This window comes from Dermacentor albipictus, chromosome 1, assembly GCF_038994185.2.
Source record: "Dermacentor albipictus isolate Rhodes 1998 colony chromosome 1, USDA_Dalb.pri_finalv2, whole genome shotgun sequence".
In the NCBI taxonomy this organism is placed as follows: Eukaryota; Metazoa; Arthropoda; class Arachnida; order Ixodida; family Ixodidae; genus Dermacentor; species Dermacentor albipictus.
This window is the reverse complement of record NC_091821.1, coordinates 380,654,106-380,672,117: the sequence shown is the minus strand read 5'-3', so window position 1 is coordinate 380,672,117 and position 18,012 is coordinate 380,654,106. Positions and strand designations below refer to the sequence as shown.

Genomic DNA, 18,012 nt, shown 5'->3' with positions numbered 1-18,012 from the left:
CCTCGTATGCTGTACACATTTGGTGCATAAAATCTTATCAGCCTATTTAATTGAATCTTTTTGTTTTGTTTTGGTGCTGGATTACGCGTGCTTTCAGGCATAATTACTGCTTTACTTGCGCGTTTTTCTTTCGGGGATTAAGAAATAAATCCTTTCTATGGTATAAAGGACTTGTTAAGTAACGAGGGAGTATTAAAGGTTTATGTTATGAGTACTCATGATTTCTGTGGTTCGACAGAATTGGAATTTTCACCTCAGTTTGGAAAATCTCTTTATTTAGGTGCAACTGTGAAAGTATGCACACTTTAATCTTTATACGAGGGGAAGGGAAGAAAGTAAAAGGTCCTCCGCAATTTCTTGCACTAGGATTTGATAACATTGCTATATCCAGCGCTGAATTAGTGCCATCTACAACATTTGTATGGAATGTATGCCTCTTATTTCTGCATTAGTTGTTAAAATGTAGCAGACCATTAAACATGGCAGCTACAGTGTCGATCTGCACCAAGGAGGAAATGGGGGTAGTGATTCGCTTTTTGTTTGCGGAAGGTGTTAAACCTGCTGAAATTATTCGTCGAATGCGAGCACGGTGTCGTGAGAGAGCGTTTCAAACTGGGAAGAACTTCTTTATGTAACGAGGAAAGATCGGGTAGGCCATCGACGTCAAGGACTGAGGACAATTTGAAAGTAGTTGAGAGTATGGCGATGGAAAACAGGTGAATTGCAGTGGAGGAAATCGCCAATACTACACATATCACTCATGTTTCAGCGTATTCCATCTTAAACGACAGGCTAAATTTTCGAAAAGTGTGTGCAAGTTGGGTCTCGAAAGAATTGTCAGTGCAGCTTAAGGCACATTGGTTGGATGTCTTTCGTAAGCATTTGACCCGTTATCGTCGCAAGGGAGGTGAATTTTTACAGGAAGTTGTTACTGTGGAAGAAACATGGGTACATCATCACAAACCGGAGAGCAAGGCTGCGAGCACGGTTTGGAAACACTCATCATCACCAGAAGTTAAGAAATTTAAACGTCAAACCATCAACTGGTAAGATTATGCTGACACTATTCTGGGATAATGGAAGATGTGGAAGCCGTTCATTTCACCCCAAGAGGCCGTTCATTTCACCCTAAACCTCTGTAGCCACACTAGAGGTAGCTCGACATATGTTTTCTATTTCTAGTTTTATTGTGATAGCAACTATATTGACACTCAGGGTAAATTTTCACTGTCGTCACCATGATGTTCTGTATAATGTCGAAAAGCCATGTGAATGAGCAACCGATACACTGTGGGTGCAAGAGAAAGCACGTAACAGTGAGAGCCAAGAAGTATGGCAGCTTGATGGCCACTATCTTACCACGCACTCAATATTAAGGTTAGTTGAAGCTCATGTGACCAAATGCGCGCTTGGGAAGGAGAGTGCACGTCTTCTACTCTAGCCTTGCTGTAGCTGCGAATGACTGTGCGCGACTAACACTTACACAGCCCAGGTGCCATACCTAATTGTTGGTGTTCATTGGTGGATGAAATGATAAAGTGCAAGCAGGGACGGCTGCTAACTTCATGCGTGTTGTCTAACTTCCCGGGCTGTCTTTCCACACCCCTAGTGCTGTAGATTGCATAGTCTAAGAGACAGAGGTTATATGAGATAGCTCACAGTGGCCGTTCTTTAGTAAACATAAAAATTGGCAGATGATGATGATGAATATGATTTTCGGACTCGCGGCGAATTGCGTCCCTGCACGAACTGCTCGCCCCCGTTGCCAGCGTTCTTCACAATGCCAGTGTTGCGATAACGAGTTTTCATGGTCATCCAGTGAAATATTTACAGGTTTGCACGTTTCGTGCATTACAAGATGCTTGTTATTTTAATTAGTAATTGAAGGTTTACTGCTATATATATACATGGTTTAAATGACTAACGTATAGGCTCACGTAAGAGCTGCACATTCTTGTCACGATTTTGACAAGCCTTACATAGGACCGGGCCGTTTAATCAAATTTCTTCAACTACAAGTATATGGAATCTGCCAGAAGCCGCAGTGATCGCCTCCTCTCGCTATCTTGTAGCTGTAAACAAAAGTACACTGTGTGCGAAAATTCGCTTTTGAGCGCAATCGGAATCAGCGCATCGAATGTTATTGCTTCTTGGTTGGATTTTTGTAAATATTGCAAGTCAAGTTGGACGTGCGACCCGTGCACGGATTAAGGTATACGGTAATAATTTTTCTTTTCTTAATTATTTTATACTTTGATATCAATAATACTGCTTCGCCTTTTCGTCGGGTAAGACGGTAAGACGATGCGCGAGTAAGAGCGGGTGCGAGAGAGGAAATGTGGGGAGCTTTGCTCCTGGAAAATACGACTCTGCCTGGGTAATATGGAGGAGTTTCTTGGCGGACGTTGTATGCGCTTGTCCCTAGGCCTGCCGGCAAAAGTCGCGTGGCGCGGTAGTGCTGAAGTTAGCATCGCAGGTTGGAGACTTGACGCAATTATATTTATTCGATCATGCTTTAACTAATGAAAACAACGTGTCATTATTTCGCATTATTGGCGGTCTCCAGGACACCAAAGCGGCAACGGGGACATCAAACCTAGAAGCCGGACTGGTCCGTGGGTTGGGGCTTGCAGAGGCCTGCGCGTGCTAGGGGAGTATAGGTAGCCGCTATCGCGGACAGCCAATTTTTTATGCGAACACCCCTGGCACACTTCGGCCTCTGCGGCCCCAACCTACGGGCCGCCCTGCTTCCTGCTTTGATCCCACCGCTACCGCTTGGGTGCCCCGGAGATCCTGCGCCGCCTGCTTTAATATAACCTCAGGTGCTCCCCTGTGACCTCAGTTTGCCGGTTACATGTGCCCTCTTCGAGCGGTGCTTGTAAAAAATCCGATCTATCGTCGCGACGAAAAAAGCGATCCGCGACTTAAACAACACCAGTCAGAACATTGTCCCTTCAGACACAGCGATCACCAAGCTGCGTCAGCGCCCACTGCCTAACCGCGCGGGCAGCCAGCGGCGGAGTGTATAAACCAACTCGACCGCACTCCGCAATGCCGGCATGTCTAGGGGACAAACGAATACAACGCGCTCTAAGAAACCTCCAGCGTAGTGCCTAGGCCTAGTCATATATTCACGGAGCAAAAGGCCCTTTTCTCTCTCGCGCGCGCTCTTACTTGCGCCTGCGCAGAATCGTCGAGCTCCGTCAGAAGTGCCACGCCCCGCTGTATCTACTCGCAATTCTAAAAACGCCACCGGCGGCACACCGCCAGCCCATGGTCAGCCAAGCGCCACGCGCGCGCTCTCCGGGAGATCGCGAATAGCGATTGCCCCCTAGCGGTGTAGGCAGCGAAGGCGTATACGGGGGAAAGAACACACACGTAACGCAGGCGCAACCACGCAACCATGGCAACCACTCCGGTATCTACGATTGGCGGCGGGCGCAGCAGTCGACGGCGTTGAGGTGTGGCGCGAACTTGGAGATTTAGAGCTGCGATCCCTTCGACGCGAAGCAGGACTTGAGTCGGCGTACAATGTCATCGCCTCGTGTCGCTGTGGTAAGATAAACAGTGTAATCCATTCTGTGCTATACTGAAATATACCGACATTAATTACTTTTCTGTTTAGCACAATGCATACGTGCGCGTACGATCCACACTTACGTACGGAAGTGACTTGCAAACGGTGGTTGGCCTTGAGGCGCAGGTCAGCCTCGAGTTGTTTCCTGCGCGGCTTCATTAGTGCATGCGCTCGCCTTCGGCATCCGTAATCGTGTACGCTGTCCCCGGCCCGTTATTTGCGAATAACTCATCTTAAGTTGTAGCTATAGAGTAGCACATATCATGTTCTCTTACGTGCGCTTTTACGCGCATCTACAGTCTTTAATGTTTTACGCTACTGTGCGTGCTTCACGTGTACACACACAAGTGGTGACACATATACCGGGTGTTTCAGTGAACACTCTCAAACACATGTTTTTTTTTTAATTGCCTGTGTTCATGAGCTCGTCTAATCGAAGAGGCGGACATTACTAGCATAAGAAATTGGAATACATATATCGAATAATTAACAAAAATAATCTAATTAGGTTTTTAAATAATTACATTATGCCACATATTGCAATTTGCAAATTCTAGCTGGTGAGTTCGCAAGACTAATTTTGGAACTAATTTTCACAATGACACCAGTTTCGAGATATTAATTCCCGAACTTTGCGGTGAAATGCTAGTGGAACGATCGACAGTGAATTTCTACCGCAAATTTGATGGCGCGTATATCTATAGTAAATGGTGTCATCCGCACAATTATTTTCAAGTGCTTATATGCCTTGCAGTCTCACCCGCTAGAATTTCTAAATTTCAATATGTGCTATAAGGTAATTAGTTAAAAACCTAATTAGTAAATGTTTGTTAACTGTCCGATTATGCTTCTTTTGTGTGCATGTCCGCATCTGCCTCAGACAATTTATAAATAAAAAATGTTGAATGTTCGCTGAAACACCATCTGTTTGATAGAACCAAATGAAAGATGTGGATGTGGAAAGGCGTGGGCCAGCCGTCATTGTACGCACGCGCGCGCGCATGTGGTTTCGACGCCCGCGATCGGGCCGGCAGACTGGATCTGTCAGTCCCGTCGTGGGATTAGCCGGGTGCGCGTTTTATCGTGTTTTGCTGGACCCACTAAAAGTTTGTTCACTCACAACTGGGTACGTGCCAGCTATACCATGCTACAGATGTGGCGCCGGGTCTAGCCACCATAACAGTGTACTGCCAGATGCCTTAAACGGTGCTTCACGCTTTCTTTTGTGCCCTAATTATGTCCATTGCACGTGCTGTGACTGTGTCCAGCGTTCGCGCCTGCGTATTTTACGGTCGCTTCTATGGGGCCCTACCTGCACCGTGTTGGTGGCATCATTCGTCCCAAATTAAGCGCTCTGTTCGCCGCAGTATTTCGGGTCGATGAAATCGATTAGCGTCCGCGCTACGTGATGAACGCAAAGAACAAGAATGAAACATTGAAACGACGTTGGTGGCCCACACGTACGTACGGAGTTAGAATAAGCTCGAGCCATATACGCCATTTAAGTATCATTTAAGTATATAAGCCATTTAAGTATCAGGATCGCGCAGACTTGGCAATTAGAATACCATCCTGAATTAAAAATATCATAATCTGGTTATCTTTTTTATCAGATTTGCAGCTCTCGGGTAATCAAAACGGATCAGCGTGATTTTTTACACATTTGTTAACACAATTTTGTAATATACCGAAGGTCTGGTCGGCAGTTGCGAACAATAAAACAGAAGCCGTAGCTAACGGCAGCCTATAGAGCTCTTTGACACGTTGCTTCTAAGTCGTCGTCATTACCGCACGTTGAGCAGTTAGCGCGCTGCGAAGTGCCCTCAGTACAGGGAATTTGTTGCCGCATTCGCCGAGGTAATCATCAAAGTCCAGGTCGAACACGGCCAAGCCGTTGGCCAGCTCCGTAGCGAAGCCGGTGCTTTGAGGCCCCAGCGAGGACATCCATCCCCGGTCGCCATCCCAGGCCACGAAGCACTCGCTCACGTTGTCGTGCCAGTGGCGCCAGCGCTGCCTGCAAATCTCGCGGTACGGCACGGTGCGAAGGAACGTGGCCGGCGACCCGACGTCGTGGCGGCTGCGGTTCTTCAGTTGAAATTTGAGGCCGCCGAAGGAGACGCCGATGAGGTAACGTGGCACCGGGGTCCGCTCGTCCATCGAGGCGGCGCGGCCGAACGCGTTGTCGGCGGCGTCGTCCGCCATAGAGGACAGCAACGTTCTCGAGAGCTGGTAGATGAACTCGAGAGAGGAACCCTCGCGGACGCTGCGCCGAGGGTGCGGACAGGTGGCGAACGCCGGCCGTGGCTGTCTACCGCCGTAGCCCTGCGACGGTGGCGAGATGACCAGCATGTCCTTGGTGTTGGCGTAGATTTCGGTGCGGTAGTAGCGCACTTGCTGCTGCAGGTCTCGCGGCAGCACCACTGCCACGGACACGCCCCGCACGGCCATGAGGAGGTCGTGGATGCGGAACGCGTGCTTCAGCGGCTCCACGTCCTCAATGTAGACAGCCAGCCCTCCGGCACCCATTCTCTGCAGCTCTTCGGAGAGCTCGGCAGCAAAGCGCGCGGTATTTCCCAGGGCTGCGTCCAAGTGATGGACCAGCACGCGGTGGCCGCCCAAGGCCACGAACAGGTGACTTGGTGGTAAAAACTCGTGTCCCACGACCTCCAGGAAAAGCTTCAGTTCCTTGCTGACCACCACGCGACCCTTAACGTTCACGTCGACGCAGCAGAAGGCGACGTCCGTGCACAGCTGCACGGGAAAGTCGTACACCGAGAAGCCCCGAGAGCGGATGGCACTCCGGTCGTCGTAGAAGCAGAACAGCAACCGCGACGAGGAGCGCGACTTATGTTCCGCTGCTTTTGCCTCGTCGTCCACGTTAAGGTCAAACATATCAGCTTCTCCGACCAGGTGCATTCCGCTGCTGGCCTGGCTGCTCCCCGGCGCCTTTGTTGGTAGTTCCGTGATCTTAAAGGAAGCTCGAAACACCTCTGTGGAAGCCACCGTTTTTGTGCGCCCTGCCGTTGAGAACTGGCTTGTCGACGATTCCTGCGATGGAGACGAGCTCGAAGTCTGTCCTGACGAGCTATTTTGGTGTAGTTCTATATCACGCGAACCTTCCACCCATGTTTCGCCGCCTTCCTTTGCGGACCCATTGAAGCCATTCGCCCCGTAGTAGTCTTCATCACTGGTGATAGTCGGTGCTTTCCTATCAGCTACGTGGGTGGCATTGTGCTCCTGAGTAGCAGCAGCAGCAAAACCGTCAGGCGTTGTGCGAACTCTCCGCTTGGTACGAGCTTTCCTCTCAGGAAACGCGGGGGCGCTACTTGCCTTTCTTGCTGCGTCAACTTTCTTCCTGCGCTTCTGCACTACGGCCTTAATCTCGTCAGGCGAGAGCGAAGCCGAGTGCTTAGGATGGCCGTGGAGTTCGTCCGGCACCGCCTGCGGAGGCGCGGCGTCTCTTCGAAGTGGAGCCACGGGAAGCACGCTTCTGTTGGCCACAGGGCTCGCGGTCTCCTCCGTCACGTCCGCCCCCGACTCGCGCACGACGATCGTCAGCACTGTAGCGGTGCCGCACACTCCCAAGAGAGACAGCACAGAGAAGAGAGCGATGGCCGTGCCCTTGCTGATGCCTATGGTCAGGGCGCTGCGCCTAGGGTAAGTTTTGTCCAGGAACGCGGACGACTCTTCGATCATCCTGGAACAGGCGTACAGAGCAAGGAGCAGCAGAGCGACAGGAGCGCGTCCACGCTAGCCGGCAGTTTAGGAAAAGAATAATTTTTAAAAAACCGTCGCGAGGACACCGCGCTCCATGGTTCATGCTGCACGTGCGGCGCCGCACTTCTTCGTCAACCGTTGAGGTATACACGTCGGTGCCGTCCGTTAAAGAAATGAAGCGATCAAGCTGACTGAATATTTATTATTGCGATAGCAATTATATGGACACCTCAGGCGCATTTCCGCCGCAGCCGCCGCCGCCGCCGCCGTGGTGTTGCGTATTTAGTCCAAGTGCAATAACACCGTGTCTTCGTGTCGTATGCTGTGGGTGTTAGTGAAAGCGTGTGACGGTCAGGCGAGCATGATGGCTAGATCTCGCGCGCGCAAAAGAGGAAAGCAGGGATGAAGCGCGCCATCTTCCATGGAGCGCAATGCGCCGTGGGAGGGTAGGGGAGGGGGCATTCTACTTAGTTTTACTTCGGCGTCGGCTGCGTATGGCGCGGCCGCGCGGGCCATATATGACTCCATGGGCGTGACTCCATGTTTGTTAATTTAGTTATTAAGCGAACATTGGCATGCTTACACGGCCGGTAAAACTGCTATCCTAACTTTGTATAGCTGTCTAATCATTTGCTATTGCAACCGATGCTTCGCCTTTCGAGCGATACTGCGACGATATCTTTTTAAAATTTAGTTGGATACCTTATTGTTATCCAACAATGAGTTGACGCCACTGCGAGACCACTCCACTTTAGTATTGACAGTAGCGGACCCGGTGAGGATATTTAGATGCGTTTTGTTGTATGCGCACGCAACTACCGCACGCAACATCCGCTTCACATCAGGGAGGAGCTTTGCGCCTATCCTAACTCTCTTGCATGCATAACCATGCAAACGGCAATAAAAATTTAGAGTCGGATATCTCGGAGCACAGACACGCTAGAAGTATTCTTCCAACTGATACTGTGTAGAAACACGACTGCCTCTAACTTTTCAATACAAACATATCCACTTGCTGCAGTCAACAAAAAGTTACTTATTCAATTTTAGGTAACTGCATGCGCTGCTGACAGATATAATTATAATTTGACTTTGTGTCCCTCTGGCCACATAACTCATTTGCACAGGTGGTCTCCGCGTGCCTGCCAGTGCCTAATTTTAAGAAAACCATAAAGCTTAATTTTGAACACCCTGTACATGATACCACACGTCTCTTAGCGTTCCCGGTCAGATACCAGTGAACTAGCGACTAATTGAAGGATTGAATCATCGCAAAGAAGCTAACGTTAAAGAAAGAAAAAAAAGCGACAGATTCCATCTCATGACGATGAATGTCGAAACTAATGGCATTAGCTAGCACTAACGAATTGTACCAACACACCGTATTGCTGCCGCCGAAACGCGTGATACCTGAGGCCCGTACTGCAGCCGGGCTCCTCACTCCCGCTTCCCTCGGAGCACTCTGCGCCGTCTAGCGGCGGTGACGAGAAGTTCGCGCGCAGCCTCCGAAATACGTGGCGTGCCGGTGTGTGCGAACACTGATAATCGTTCACTCCTTCCGCGCACCCATGCGTTCGTGGCGCAGAGCTAAAGCGTCGGGCTGCTGTGATTGAGGAACAGGTGTGCCGTAGGTTCGATTCCGCCCAGCACCGGATAAATTTTAAGGAATTTCTTTTTATTGAAGAGCGGAGTGAGAGGGGCACATATGGACATACATAAACATACATGTATATAACGCAAAGTGGGTGAAGTCACCCAATAATGCTAACAGCATATAAACCTGTGTTCGCACTAGCGATGGAATTGGCAGGTGGTAAATCACATAGGAAATTCGTGCGCGTTGCCGCAGCCGACGTCCCGAAGCTTCTTGGAATTACATACGCGTTATTTATTTACACATACTGCAGCCCCTGGTGGGGCTATAGCAGGAGTGGATAATACACTATAATACAGGAAAGAAGTACAATAGGCAACAAAGAAAGAAAGTTAAGCGCAATGTTGAGGGAGCACAGACAAGAATTCATTTAGTGGGAGAGAACGGTTGGTTTCTGGTAGTGAATTCCATGCTTCAATTGTTCTAGGGAAAAAGCTATACCTAAAAGTATTAGTGCGTGTAAAAAATGGTGTAATGTTACGTGCGTGATGTCTCCTATACTAGAAGAGATCACGGCCACTGGACCAAGAAGCCGCCGTGGTATTGTACACTGTGCAAAAACAATTCCAAAGCGTTGAGAAAAACTGGCCGCTTAGGTCATGGCTGTGTGTACTTCAGTCGAGCGCAGACGCATAGAGAGATCGCTCCACCAAACGCACGTACGGCGCACGCAGAATTCGCATAGGACGCGCAGCCATAGACAAACACCGGGGCTGCTTGGCATCGGGGAGGCGCTCGTCTTCGCATGGTTAGCACGATGCACACAGCTACGCAAACATCGCGACTGCCTGAGCATCGGGCCGTACCGGCGTGCGAGTTACACCAAGATATACCGTCGTTTTTTGCGTCAGTGACGTTACCCTTGACATACTGCCGCGTACAGATATATCGGTAGTGAACAAATCGCCAATGTTCCCATGGTTTTAGCGGCTCTGCGCCACACATAACACCATCTCCACGCCCCGCCCACCTCCGCTGTCACTGCCGCCACGTTCGCGTCCGGGTCCAAGTGCGCCAAGTATTCCCCTTGCGGCAGCAACGCGAAGGGAGAGCACGCCGAGCACCTCCTCTCCTTGGCCCCTCGATTCGAAGTGGACAACAGACGCGCACCAAGCCAACCGCTTGCAGTCAGTCCGTTAGGCTGGGTGTCCGATAGTGGCGGCTGTCTATCCTACGAAGGAATCGTCGAGCCATGTCATCGCCTCGGGTCGCTGTGGTAAGATAAACATCGTGTCGGCATTCGTATGGTAATACGCCTAAGCACCGCGTGCTTAGATTGGCCTTCTTTTTACGAGTGATTCGAAATGCGCGCTCGCGATGAGTGTGTATACGATCCGGAGTAGCGTATGCGGAACCCGGAAACTCGTGCCGGCCTTGAGACGTTGCTTGCGCAACGTAATCCCTGTACTCTCTTCGTGCGTCCTTACTTGTGCGCGACTGTCGCAAACGTCGGCGCTCTTGTGTCGACCGGTTCTTCGCACCGACGGGGTCGAAACGGACGCGCAGTCGGTCGCCAGCGCGTGAGGGCCGTTAGACTCTTCCCCTCTGCCACCTCCACTCCTGGCAACGCCCCGCGCGTGTGTCCGGCTGCCCGTTCGTGATGTGACCATTGATTTACTCGTACTTTCATCTTCTTTTGTGCAGTCCCCTATCTCTCAGTGCATATGTGTTTGCCTATATTTACATGCTTTTGTGTGCGAGGGAGGGATTGAAAGGGTCTTTTTCGACTGCCATATGCCACTTATGGTATAAAGGTTATAAACAGGGATAAGGTGCCTCAGAAAGGCTGGCGGCCAGCCTTTCTTAGGCACCTTATCCCTGTTTATAACCTGTATACCACAGTGTGCTACCTCATCTGTCAGCCCCTTTCTTGATTTTGGATTTCCATATGCCACCTATGTGCTTTTTCTGTGCACTTGCACTGCGTTCTTTTCTTGAGCCGATGTTAAAATTTGAGTTTTTTTTTCCCGTTTATACATGTGTGTATCAGATTTCTCACGCTTTCAGTCATGTTCGTACGTCGATGACCAAACCAACATACAATCCTATTGTATACGGATATCTGTGTGGGTGGCCTACTGATACCCGTGGGGGTGGCGTTTTCTTTTAGTCATTGGCGATTTACGCACATTGTTGTAGTGTGCCAATTTTCTCCGTTGTCTGCGGACTAACTGTAGCAGCTCTAGAAGCACGGATGAAGTTTGTGTGTCAACGTGGACAGACAAGCCGCCGCGATGGCTCGGTAAGGATACTGGTGAGCTTGGGCTTGATAATTCGACCGTATCTTTACACACAGAAGCTTGCAGCGTTAGGTGCAATATATATTTATGGAGAAGACTGGTTATAAGGCGGTAACTTTTCTCCCGGCCTGAGCAGAGCTTGTGAACGAACAGAAAGCCTGCAAACAGTCCGCGGCGTGAACACAAAAGAAGGAACGAGCGCTCGTCCGGCGTTTGTCTCGTCCACTTCTTTCTCTCTTGTGTAAACATCTCTTCCCCGGTTTTCTGTTTATTCGCAAGAATGCACGAACTCGCAAAGCAAGAAATTCTGCTGGACTCAAGATCAGTAGCACCTGACCTTAATAAGCTATATCGGATCCCGGGAACCATTCCGGGGCTTCGTTTTAGAGACACGGAAGTCTGGCATCGAACCTGTGTCCTTGTTATCGGCAAAACGGCGTAGCGCATGAGCCACCGCGGCGTGTAAGGTTCGATCTATTTTTTCGGTTTCATTTTCCTCTGTAGTCACCAAAAACAGCCTTTCCTATATATATATATATATATATATATATATATATATGTGTGTGTGTGTGTGTGTGTGTGTGTGTGTGTGTGTGTGTGTGTGTGTGTGTGTGTGTGTGTGTGTGTGTGTGTGTGTGTATATATATACACAACTCTCGTATATATCAGTTAAGACATAGTTACGTATATATCAGTTATCCAATACGACAGCATTTTGTGATACCGTGCTTGCTAGCTATTACATGCTGTAGGTACCGATCTAAATGGGCGATACTGTGCAGCACTTACCGCGAGTTCAATGTTCTCCAGCCATTTTCTGCATACAGATAAATGTACCAGAGCCACGAAGAAGACAGGAAGACCCGCCGCAGTGACTTAGCGGCTACGGTGTTGCGCTGCTAAACACGAGGTCGCGGGATCAAATCCCCCATGGCCGCGGCGGCCACATTTCGATGGGAGTAAATGCAGAAAACGCCCGTGTCCCGTATAAAGCATACGTTACTTAACCATTTTTCTTTAATACATCATTTCCTGTCTTTTTCAATGAATGAATTCTGGAATTTTGCGTGCTAAATCCACGATTTGATTATGATCGGGGCACGCCTTATAGTGGGTGGTCTCCGGATTAATTTTGGCCGCTTGGGGATATTTAACGTGCCCCCATTATTCCGCAACAATTGCTTACTTAGAGCAAAAAAATTGCGCTGACTGTTACAGGTGGACTTTGTACTGCGTTGTTTTCTTATTTGAGTTGTATACATAACAGTCCATACTCGGCCGCCTAAGTTGCGGGACGGACAGAACGCGCACATTGTGAGCTGTTACGCTGCTCTACCCAAGAAAGCTGCAGGGCAGTGAGTGGCTGAGTTGGCTGAGTAAACATGCCCTATAGATAAGGGAAATTCTTGCACGGACGCGGCTCCTGCAATCTTCGCTGAGGGCGCGCAATCCGCGCGTTCATCGGTTGCGAATTCTTGGCAGCCGACGTAACTGCCGTGAAGTTCCCCCGCATATGCTGGATTCGGCATTAAGCAGTGTGTACCGAGTGTCCCAGCCAACGTTAAAGATTTAAAAAGCATGGCACAAGATACAACTATAAGGCCTACCGTGTTAGATCGTCAAAGTTCTGATGGCCGAACACACCGAGGTCTTAAAATCGTATCTTGGCACCATGTTAAAAAAAAAAAAAAAAACTCTGCTTGTTCAACAGCTTGGATAACGTAGCTGGGACACGCTATATATGGTGTCTATGCACGAAAGCGTGTCCGAACGTATGCATACGCATGCACAGAAATACACGTATGCTTACAGAGGGTGCCCAGAAGGTCAGTGCATATAATACTGTAGTAATTTGTGTAATTTTAAATCAAGTTTGACGAAAAATGTTTCGCTATAGTGTGCGCTAACCTAACCTAAGGGCATCAACGGGTATTCGCCAAAAGTGCGACGGAACATTTGTGAGGGCGCCTATAGCATACGTGATTCTTGTTGATCCACGGTTTGCTGCGTGGTTCGATATACGTGTATATACATGCGTTCACGCATACAATGGTCGTTTGATAAGTGTGGTAAGAAGTATTAAGTATACCATGTTTGCGGAAAACAATATTTGATTTTGCAACATACTTCCCTTCCAGCTCCACACACTTCTTTCAGCGGTGCTCCAATTTTCTTTCCCCTCAGAAAAAAAGGATGGCTCGAGGCCCTTGAAGTAGTGGTTTATCACTGAGATAACTTTTTCATCTGAAGAAAATGTCCTTCCACCCACCCAATCCGTCAGGTTTGGAAAGAGGAAAAAGTCGCATGGAGCCAACTTCGGGGAATAGGGTGGATGAGGCACAACCTCGAAGCCTAAGTGGTGCAATTTGGCCATTGCAACAAGCGATCTGTGAGGCGGAGCATTGTCTAGGTGGAATAGGGTTTTTTTCCGTGCTAACGCAGGTCGTTTAGTGCGCAATTCTTTTTTTCAGTTGATCTAGGCGTGTTGCATAATATGGTCCTGTTATCGTTTTGCGATTTTGTAAGTATGTAGTCTACAAAGATTATTCCTCGTAAATCCCAATAGACAGTCGCCATCACCTTTCCAGCTGAACAAATAGGCTTTGCCTTTTTGGAACACCTTCATCAGGTCAAGTCCATCGCTTTGACTGCTGTTTAGACTCTGGAGTGTAATGATGTATCCACGTCTCGTCAAATGTCACAAATCGACGGCAAAAGTCCTGCGGATTGCGATCTGCAATTTCTCATGAAAAATATTGTGAACTTTCTCCGCCGAGATGCCTACGATTTCAGTTATTTCACGTACCTTCACGCGGCGGTCTTCCTTGACGATTCCATGAATGTTCGATACCGTTTCTGGCGTAGTGACCTCCACTGGACACCCAGGACGTGCTTCATCTTGCGTTGAAGTTCGGCCACGTTCGAATTCATTTATCCAGTAGTAAATGCATGGTCCTCAGTGATGGTGCAGAGCCTCCATAAACTTCGCTCAACTCGGCTTTAATTTGGCAGCCGTCCAGTGTTCTAAGTAAAAATGTTTGATAACTGCTGGAAATTCCCCTTTCTCCATTTTGGCGGGAATCGCCACACAGATCAGGGCCAATGGCCGTCAGAAGCTTACTAACCGTCGCTACCCAGCATAAACAAGTTCTGCCGTCATATGAAGGGTGCTTCTCGCGCGCCACATAGAAGAAAACAGAATGAAGCGCAGTCTCTTGTATTTTTACCATACTTATCAAACGACCCTCGCACTACGATAACTTCGGCAGCGAAAGCACTGACCCGCGGCGTCCGCTAGAATGTGTCCCAATGGTGTGGCTCGAGGCGGCCTCGTATATGTATACATAGCAGGCGGCTCGTCATTTCAGGATTCGGGAGCACTGTCGTGAGGAAAAGATCTCGAGACCACAAATGCCGCGTTTTTTTGTCTTTTTTAACAGCGAAGCTGTATATGGCTAGGTTCTAGCGGATCGATGTCCGTAGCCCAAAAACCGTAGGCCGATCCCGAAGATAATGTACTCCGGGGCCGACCCGCGGCGGGGGTGATGCAGGCTTCAAGCACTGCGCCAACATGAGAAAATAAGTTTAATAGGTGCTAACACAACCGGTGTCAGATATTAAGCTGATAAGAACAGATACTACACTTTGATCCCCCGTCGGCCATGTCTACCGTGCCTTTGTCACCGTGCCTTTGTCGGCGTTCCAAGCGCTTGCTTATCTCCTTCCCTTTCCTTCCGCTCTCCCGTGGTGGCGGTCCCGTCGAAACGTCACGCGTGTCTAGTTTCCTCCAGCTCCTCGGAGCGGCGGTCCCGTCGTCCACGCGAATGTATATAGATATCCCTGTAAACGAGTCCATACCTATGTTCCAAATTTTGTGTCACCTCTGTGTCGTATGCTAAACACCTTCTCTGCTGGGTCATCCACCTTCACAGAGTGGAATGGCTCATGATAAGTCATCGATTACAACAGGATGTGCGCTTCCCTATGCGCAGGTCACAGGTAGCAACAAGGGCATTGGGTTCTGCATAGTGAAGTTCCTGTGTCAACAGTTTGAAGGAGATGTCTTCCTGACAGGTCAGTAGATTTTATTGCACGTCAATGCAGTGTTGCGGCATATATCATATGTCCTTTCTTCGAAATCGTTTTATATAAAGAGGCAAAAAAAGTATGGATGTACGTTTCAGTTGGTTCTGACGTCAATGCAGTAAATTGTACATTATATTGCTTTTTATTGTGTTAAAGGTATCATGGATGCACTTTAACTTAACAGGGGACTTGGATGTGTTTTGCTTTACGATGTTCTATGGGGGACTGAAATGATAAAGCCAAATATTGAACGCTAGCTTCAACAGTCTATAAAAGAGCGTTGCAATTACTACATGGGTACAAAAGGCGCCCTTACGCACGGAGCACTTTCTTCAAAGGAAACGCGCCATGCAGAGAGCATGCAACATTGTAAAATATAAATACTGGCGCATTTCCTTTTATCGACATTCATGTTGCTTAGGGGGAATTTCGCCTTATGCACTGTTGATTACTCCACAGAGAGAGAAAGTTTATTGAGCTGAAAGACGGAGAGGTTGGCTGGAGGAGCGTGTCTCTGGTCTGCTGTTCCACACAGGAATAAATGCGAAAGGAAAAAAAAAAGACACAGGAATACAGAGAAGGAAGATGAGTGATGATGGAAAAATACTATGTATGTGGTAAGCACTTGCTGTCGATTAGTCAAACTTGACGTGTCCCCGACGACTGCCGCAAGAAGGCACAGACCATAGGTATAATAGTAAACACACACATTCAATCTATCTATCTATGCACACAATACTATAAAAAATATACATATACATACATTATCTACATGCGTCATAGCTCGAAATCGCACGGCTCAAAACAATCAATGGTAGACATCACACCATCATTTCACTTGTCCAGACTGCATGCCTTCACATGAAAAGTCTAAAACAGTTTTTGCTGCTCGTACGCGTATACCCAACTCCCGGCATTTTTCCAGGCTCTTTGACGAGTGTCCTCAGAAAAAGACCTGAAGTCTGTAGATGACGCAGTCGCTACATTCAAGAAGGGCGACGTTGTTAACTGTCTCCATCAACGCGGCCTTTTATAGTGTTATGAATGGAAACTTTTGAATTCCTGTATTCAAACGTGCTCCCTCTTACGAACAGCCAGGGATGAGAAGCGCGGGAATGCAGCTGTGGCAGAGCTCAACAAGCAGTTGCTGCGCCCAAAGTTTCACCAGCTTGACATCGACGACATTGAGAGCATTCGCAGATTTCGCGACTTCCTCAAGAGCACGTACGGTGGCTTGGACGTGCTCGTGAACAATGCCGGCATTGCTTACAAGGTAAGTGAATGCAGTGCACTATTCTTAACTAGAATGCTGTTGTGTTGAATTCTTGAATAGCATATGTTAGATGTGTTTGTTTAGTATTCTGCGGAGACAGCGCGGAAGAGTCGACTTTTCGCCGGAACTGTCATGACCCACAAAAGACTGTGTATGTCGAATTATGGTGGTTTTATAGTAGTTCCGCTTTTCTGACGCGTGTGCTGTCTCACATCGGCCTCAGGCTACTAAACCACAGAGCAACCATTTCCCAATGTTGACCTGCACTGGCGATGCATATTCTTGTCGACTCGCTTAATTCTTTCAAAGCACCAAACACTGTTGTCACTGTTATGCCTCAACATAACCAGAGGCGTTAAGTGCGTTTACTCGTTGTCAGAAACCTTCAAGCGCCCATATGTTTCTGCAGAGTATCGTGTGAGAACACGCGTCACTTTCCATACGGTAAGTGCCGCCTCGTGTCGCACTCCACGCGGGTGTCATTACGACATGCTGGCTTCTCTGCGTGCAATGCTAAGCCTTCTTGCGTGACTCCTGTCTTGAGTGTGCCGCGTGCGCGTGCTTTCGCAAGGTCCACTCCCTGCGCTGCATAGACGCCGGGTGTCTGTGCAGCTAGGAATGTCATGCGTGAGTTTGTGAAGCACTATCTTTGTTGCTGAGTGACTGGGGCGCCTCCTTTTCGTACCGATGACATTTGTAAAGGGACTATTTCACGAAGCTCGAAGCGAAGGGCGGGCGCATCACGCTCTTCAAAGAGCCTCGTCTGCCTATCGGCTCGTACCTCGTAACTGAGCGAACAAGCACAGCGAAGTATGAAAGCGATCGCGGAGCGCAGCGGGAGCTGAAAGACGGCGATAGAGAAGAGAGCGCGAGGAAAAAAGCTGAGGAGGAGGGTATGGCAAAAGCGTGAGAAGGAAAGCAAAGTGCAGCACAAGACGGGCTTTGCGGCGACGATGGCTACGAGATGGCGCCAAAGTAACGCGCTTCGTCTGTGTGGAAACAAGTCACTCCATGAGTATATAGAGGTCTGTTTGCGGTGGCTGCGGTAAATCGGGCACATGCGTAACCCACGCGCTGCTTGTCGTGATCTCCCGATTAGCGAGGCAGTTGCGCCACACTTCTCGCTCCGTTTGCAACGTGCCGCAGGAGACAGATTGTCCGCGCTAGCGAATATATTGCGAAATGGAAGCATAGAGCCGCGTTCAAGTTTCACATGAGGGAGTATCGTAATCGTCGTTGAATTGACAGCGATAGTATCGCGATAACGTGAAAGTTGACCTTGGCTTGGCTACACGTGTTTATAATATTGGCGATTTGATGCATTGTGACAGAGGTAATCCCGGTGTATGGAGGGCCAGCAAGCGATATGCGTAATGAAGTGCGCGTGCGCAATCACTTGTATTCTTTTACCTTTTGTTTTGCGGATTTCCGAACTATGTTGCATTAAAGGCGCCCACAAAAGATT

General features: G+C 48.8%; 1 protein-coding gene and 1 pseudogene across 4 annotated transcripts in view; one reads left to right on the top strand and one right to left on the bottom strand.

Moving 5' to 3' along the window:
- The window catches only part of LOC135900296 (carbonyl reductase [NADPH] 1-like), a 64,373-nt gene that overhangs the window by 40,651 nt on the left and 5,710 nt on the right, over positions 1-18,012 (top strand). The window contains exons 1-3 of one of the 4 annotated variants that reach the window (XM_065429753.2): positions 3,395-3,555; positions 15,181-15,262; positions 16,369-16,547. In XM_065429753.2, the coding sequence (XP_065285825.2) occupies positions 3,532-3,555; positions 15,181-15,262; positions 16,369-16,547 (285 nt within the window). In that variant the 5' untranslated portion in view covers positions 3,395-3,531. Of the gene's footprint in view, positions 1-3,394; positions 3,556-6,862; positions 7,235-10,009; positions 10,165-15,180; positions 15,263-16,368; positions 16,548-18,012 lie in introns of those variants that run through there. The other 3 variants (XM_070531949.1, XM_065429752.2, XM_070531950.1) reach the window with 3 other exon arrangements.
- On the bottom strand, positions 14,677-14,852 carry LOC135900346 (U2 spliceosomal RNA; annotated as a pseudogene).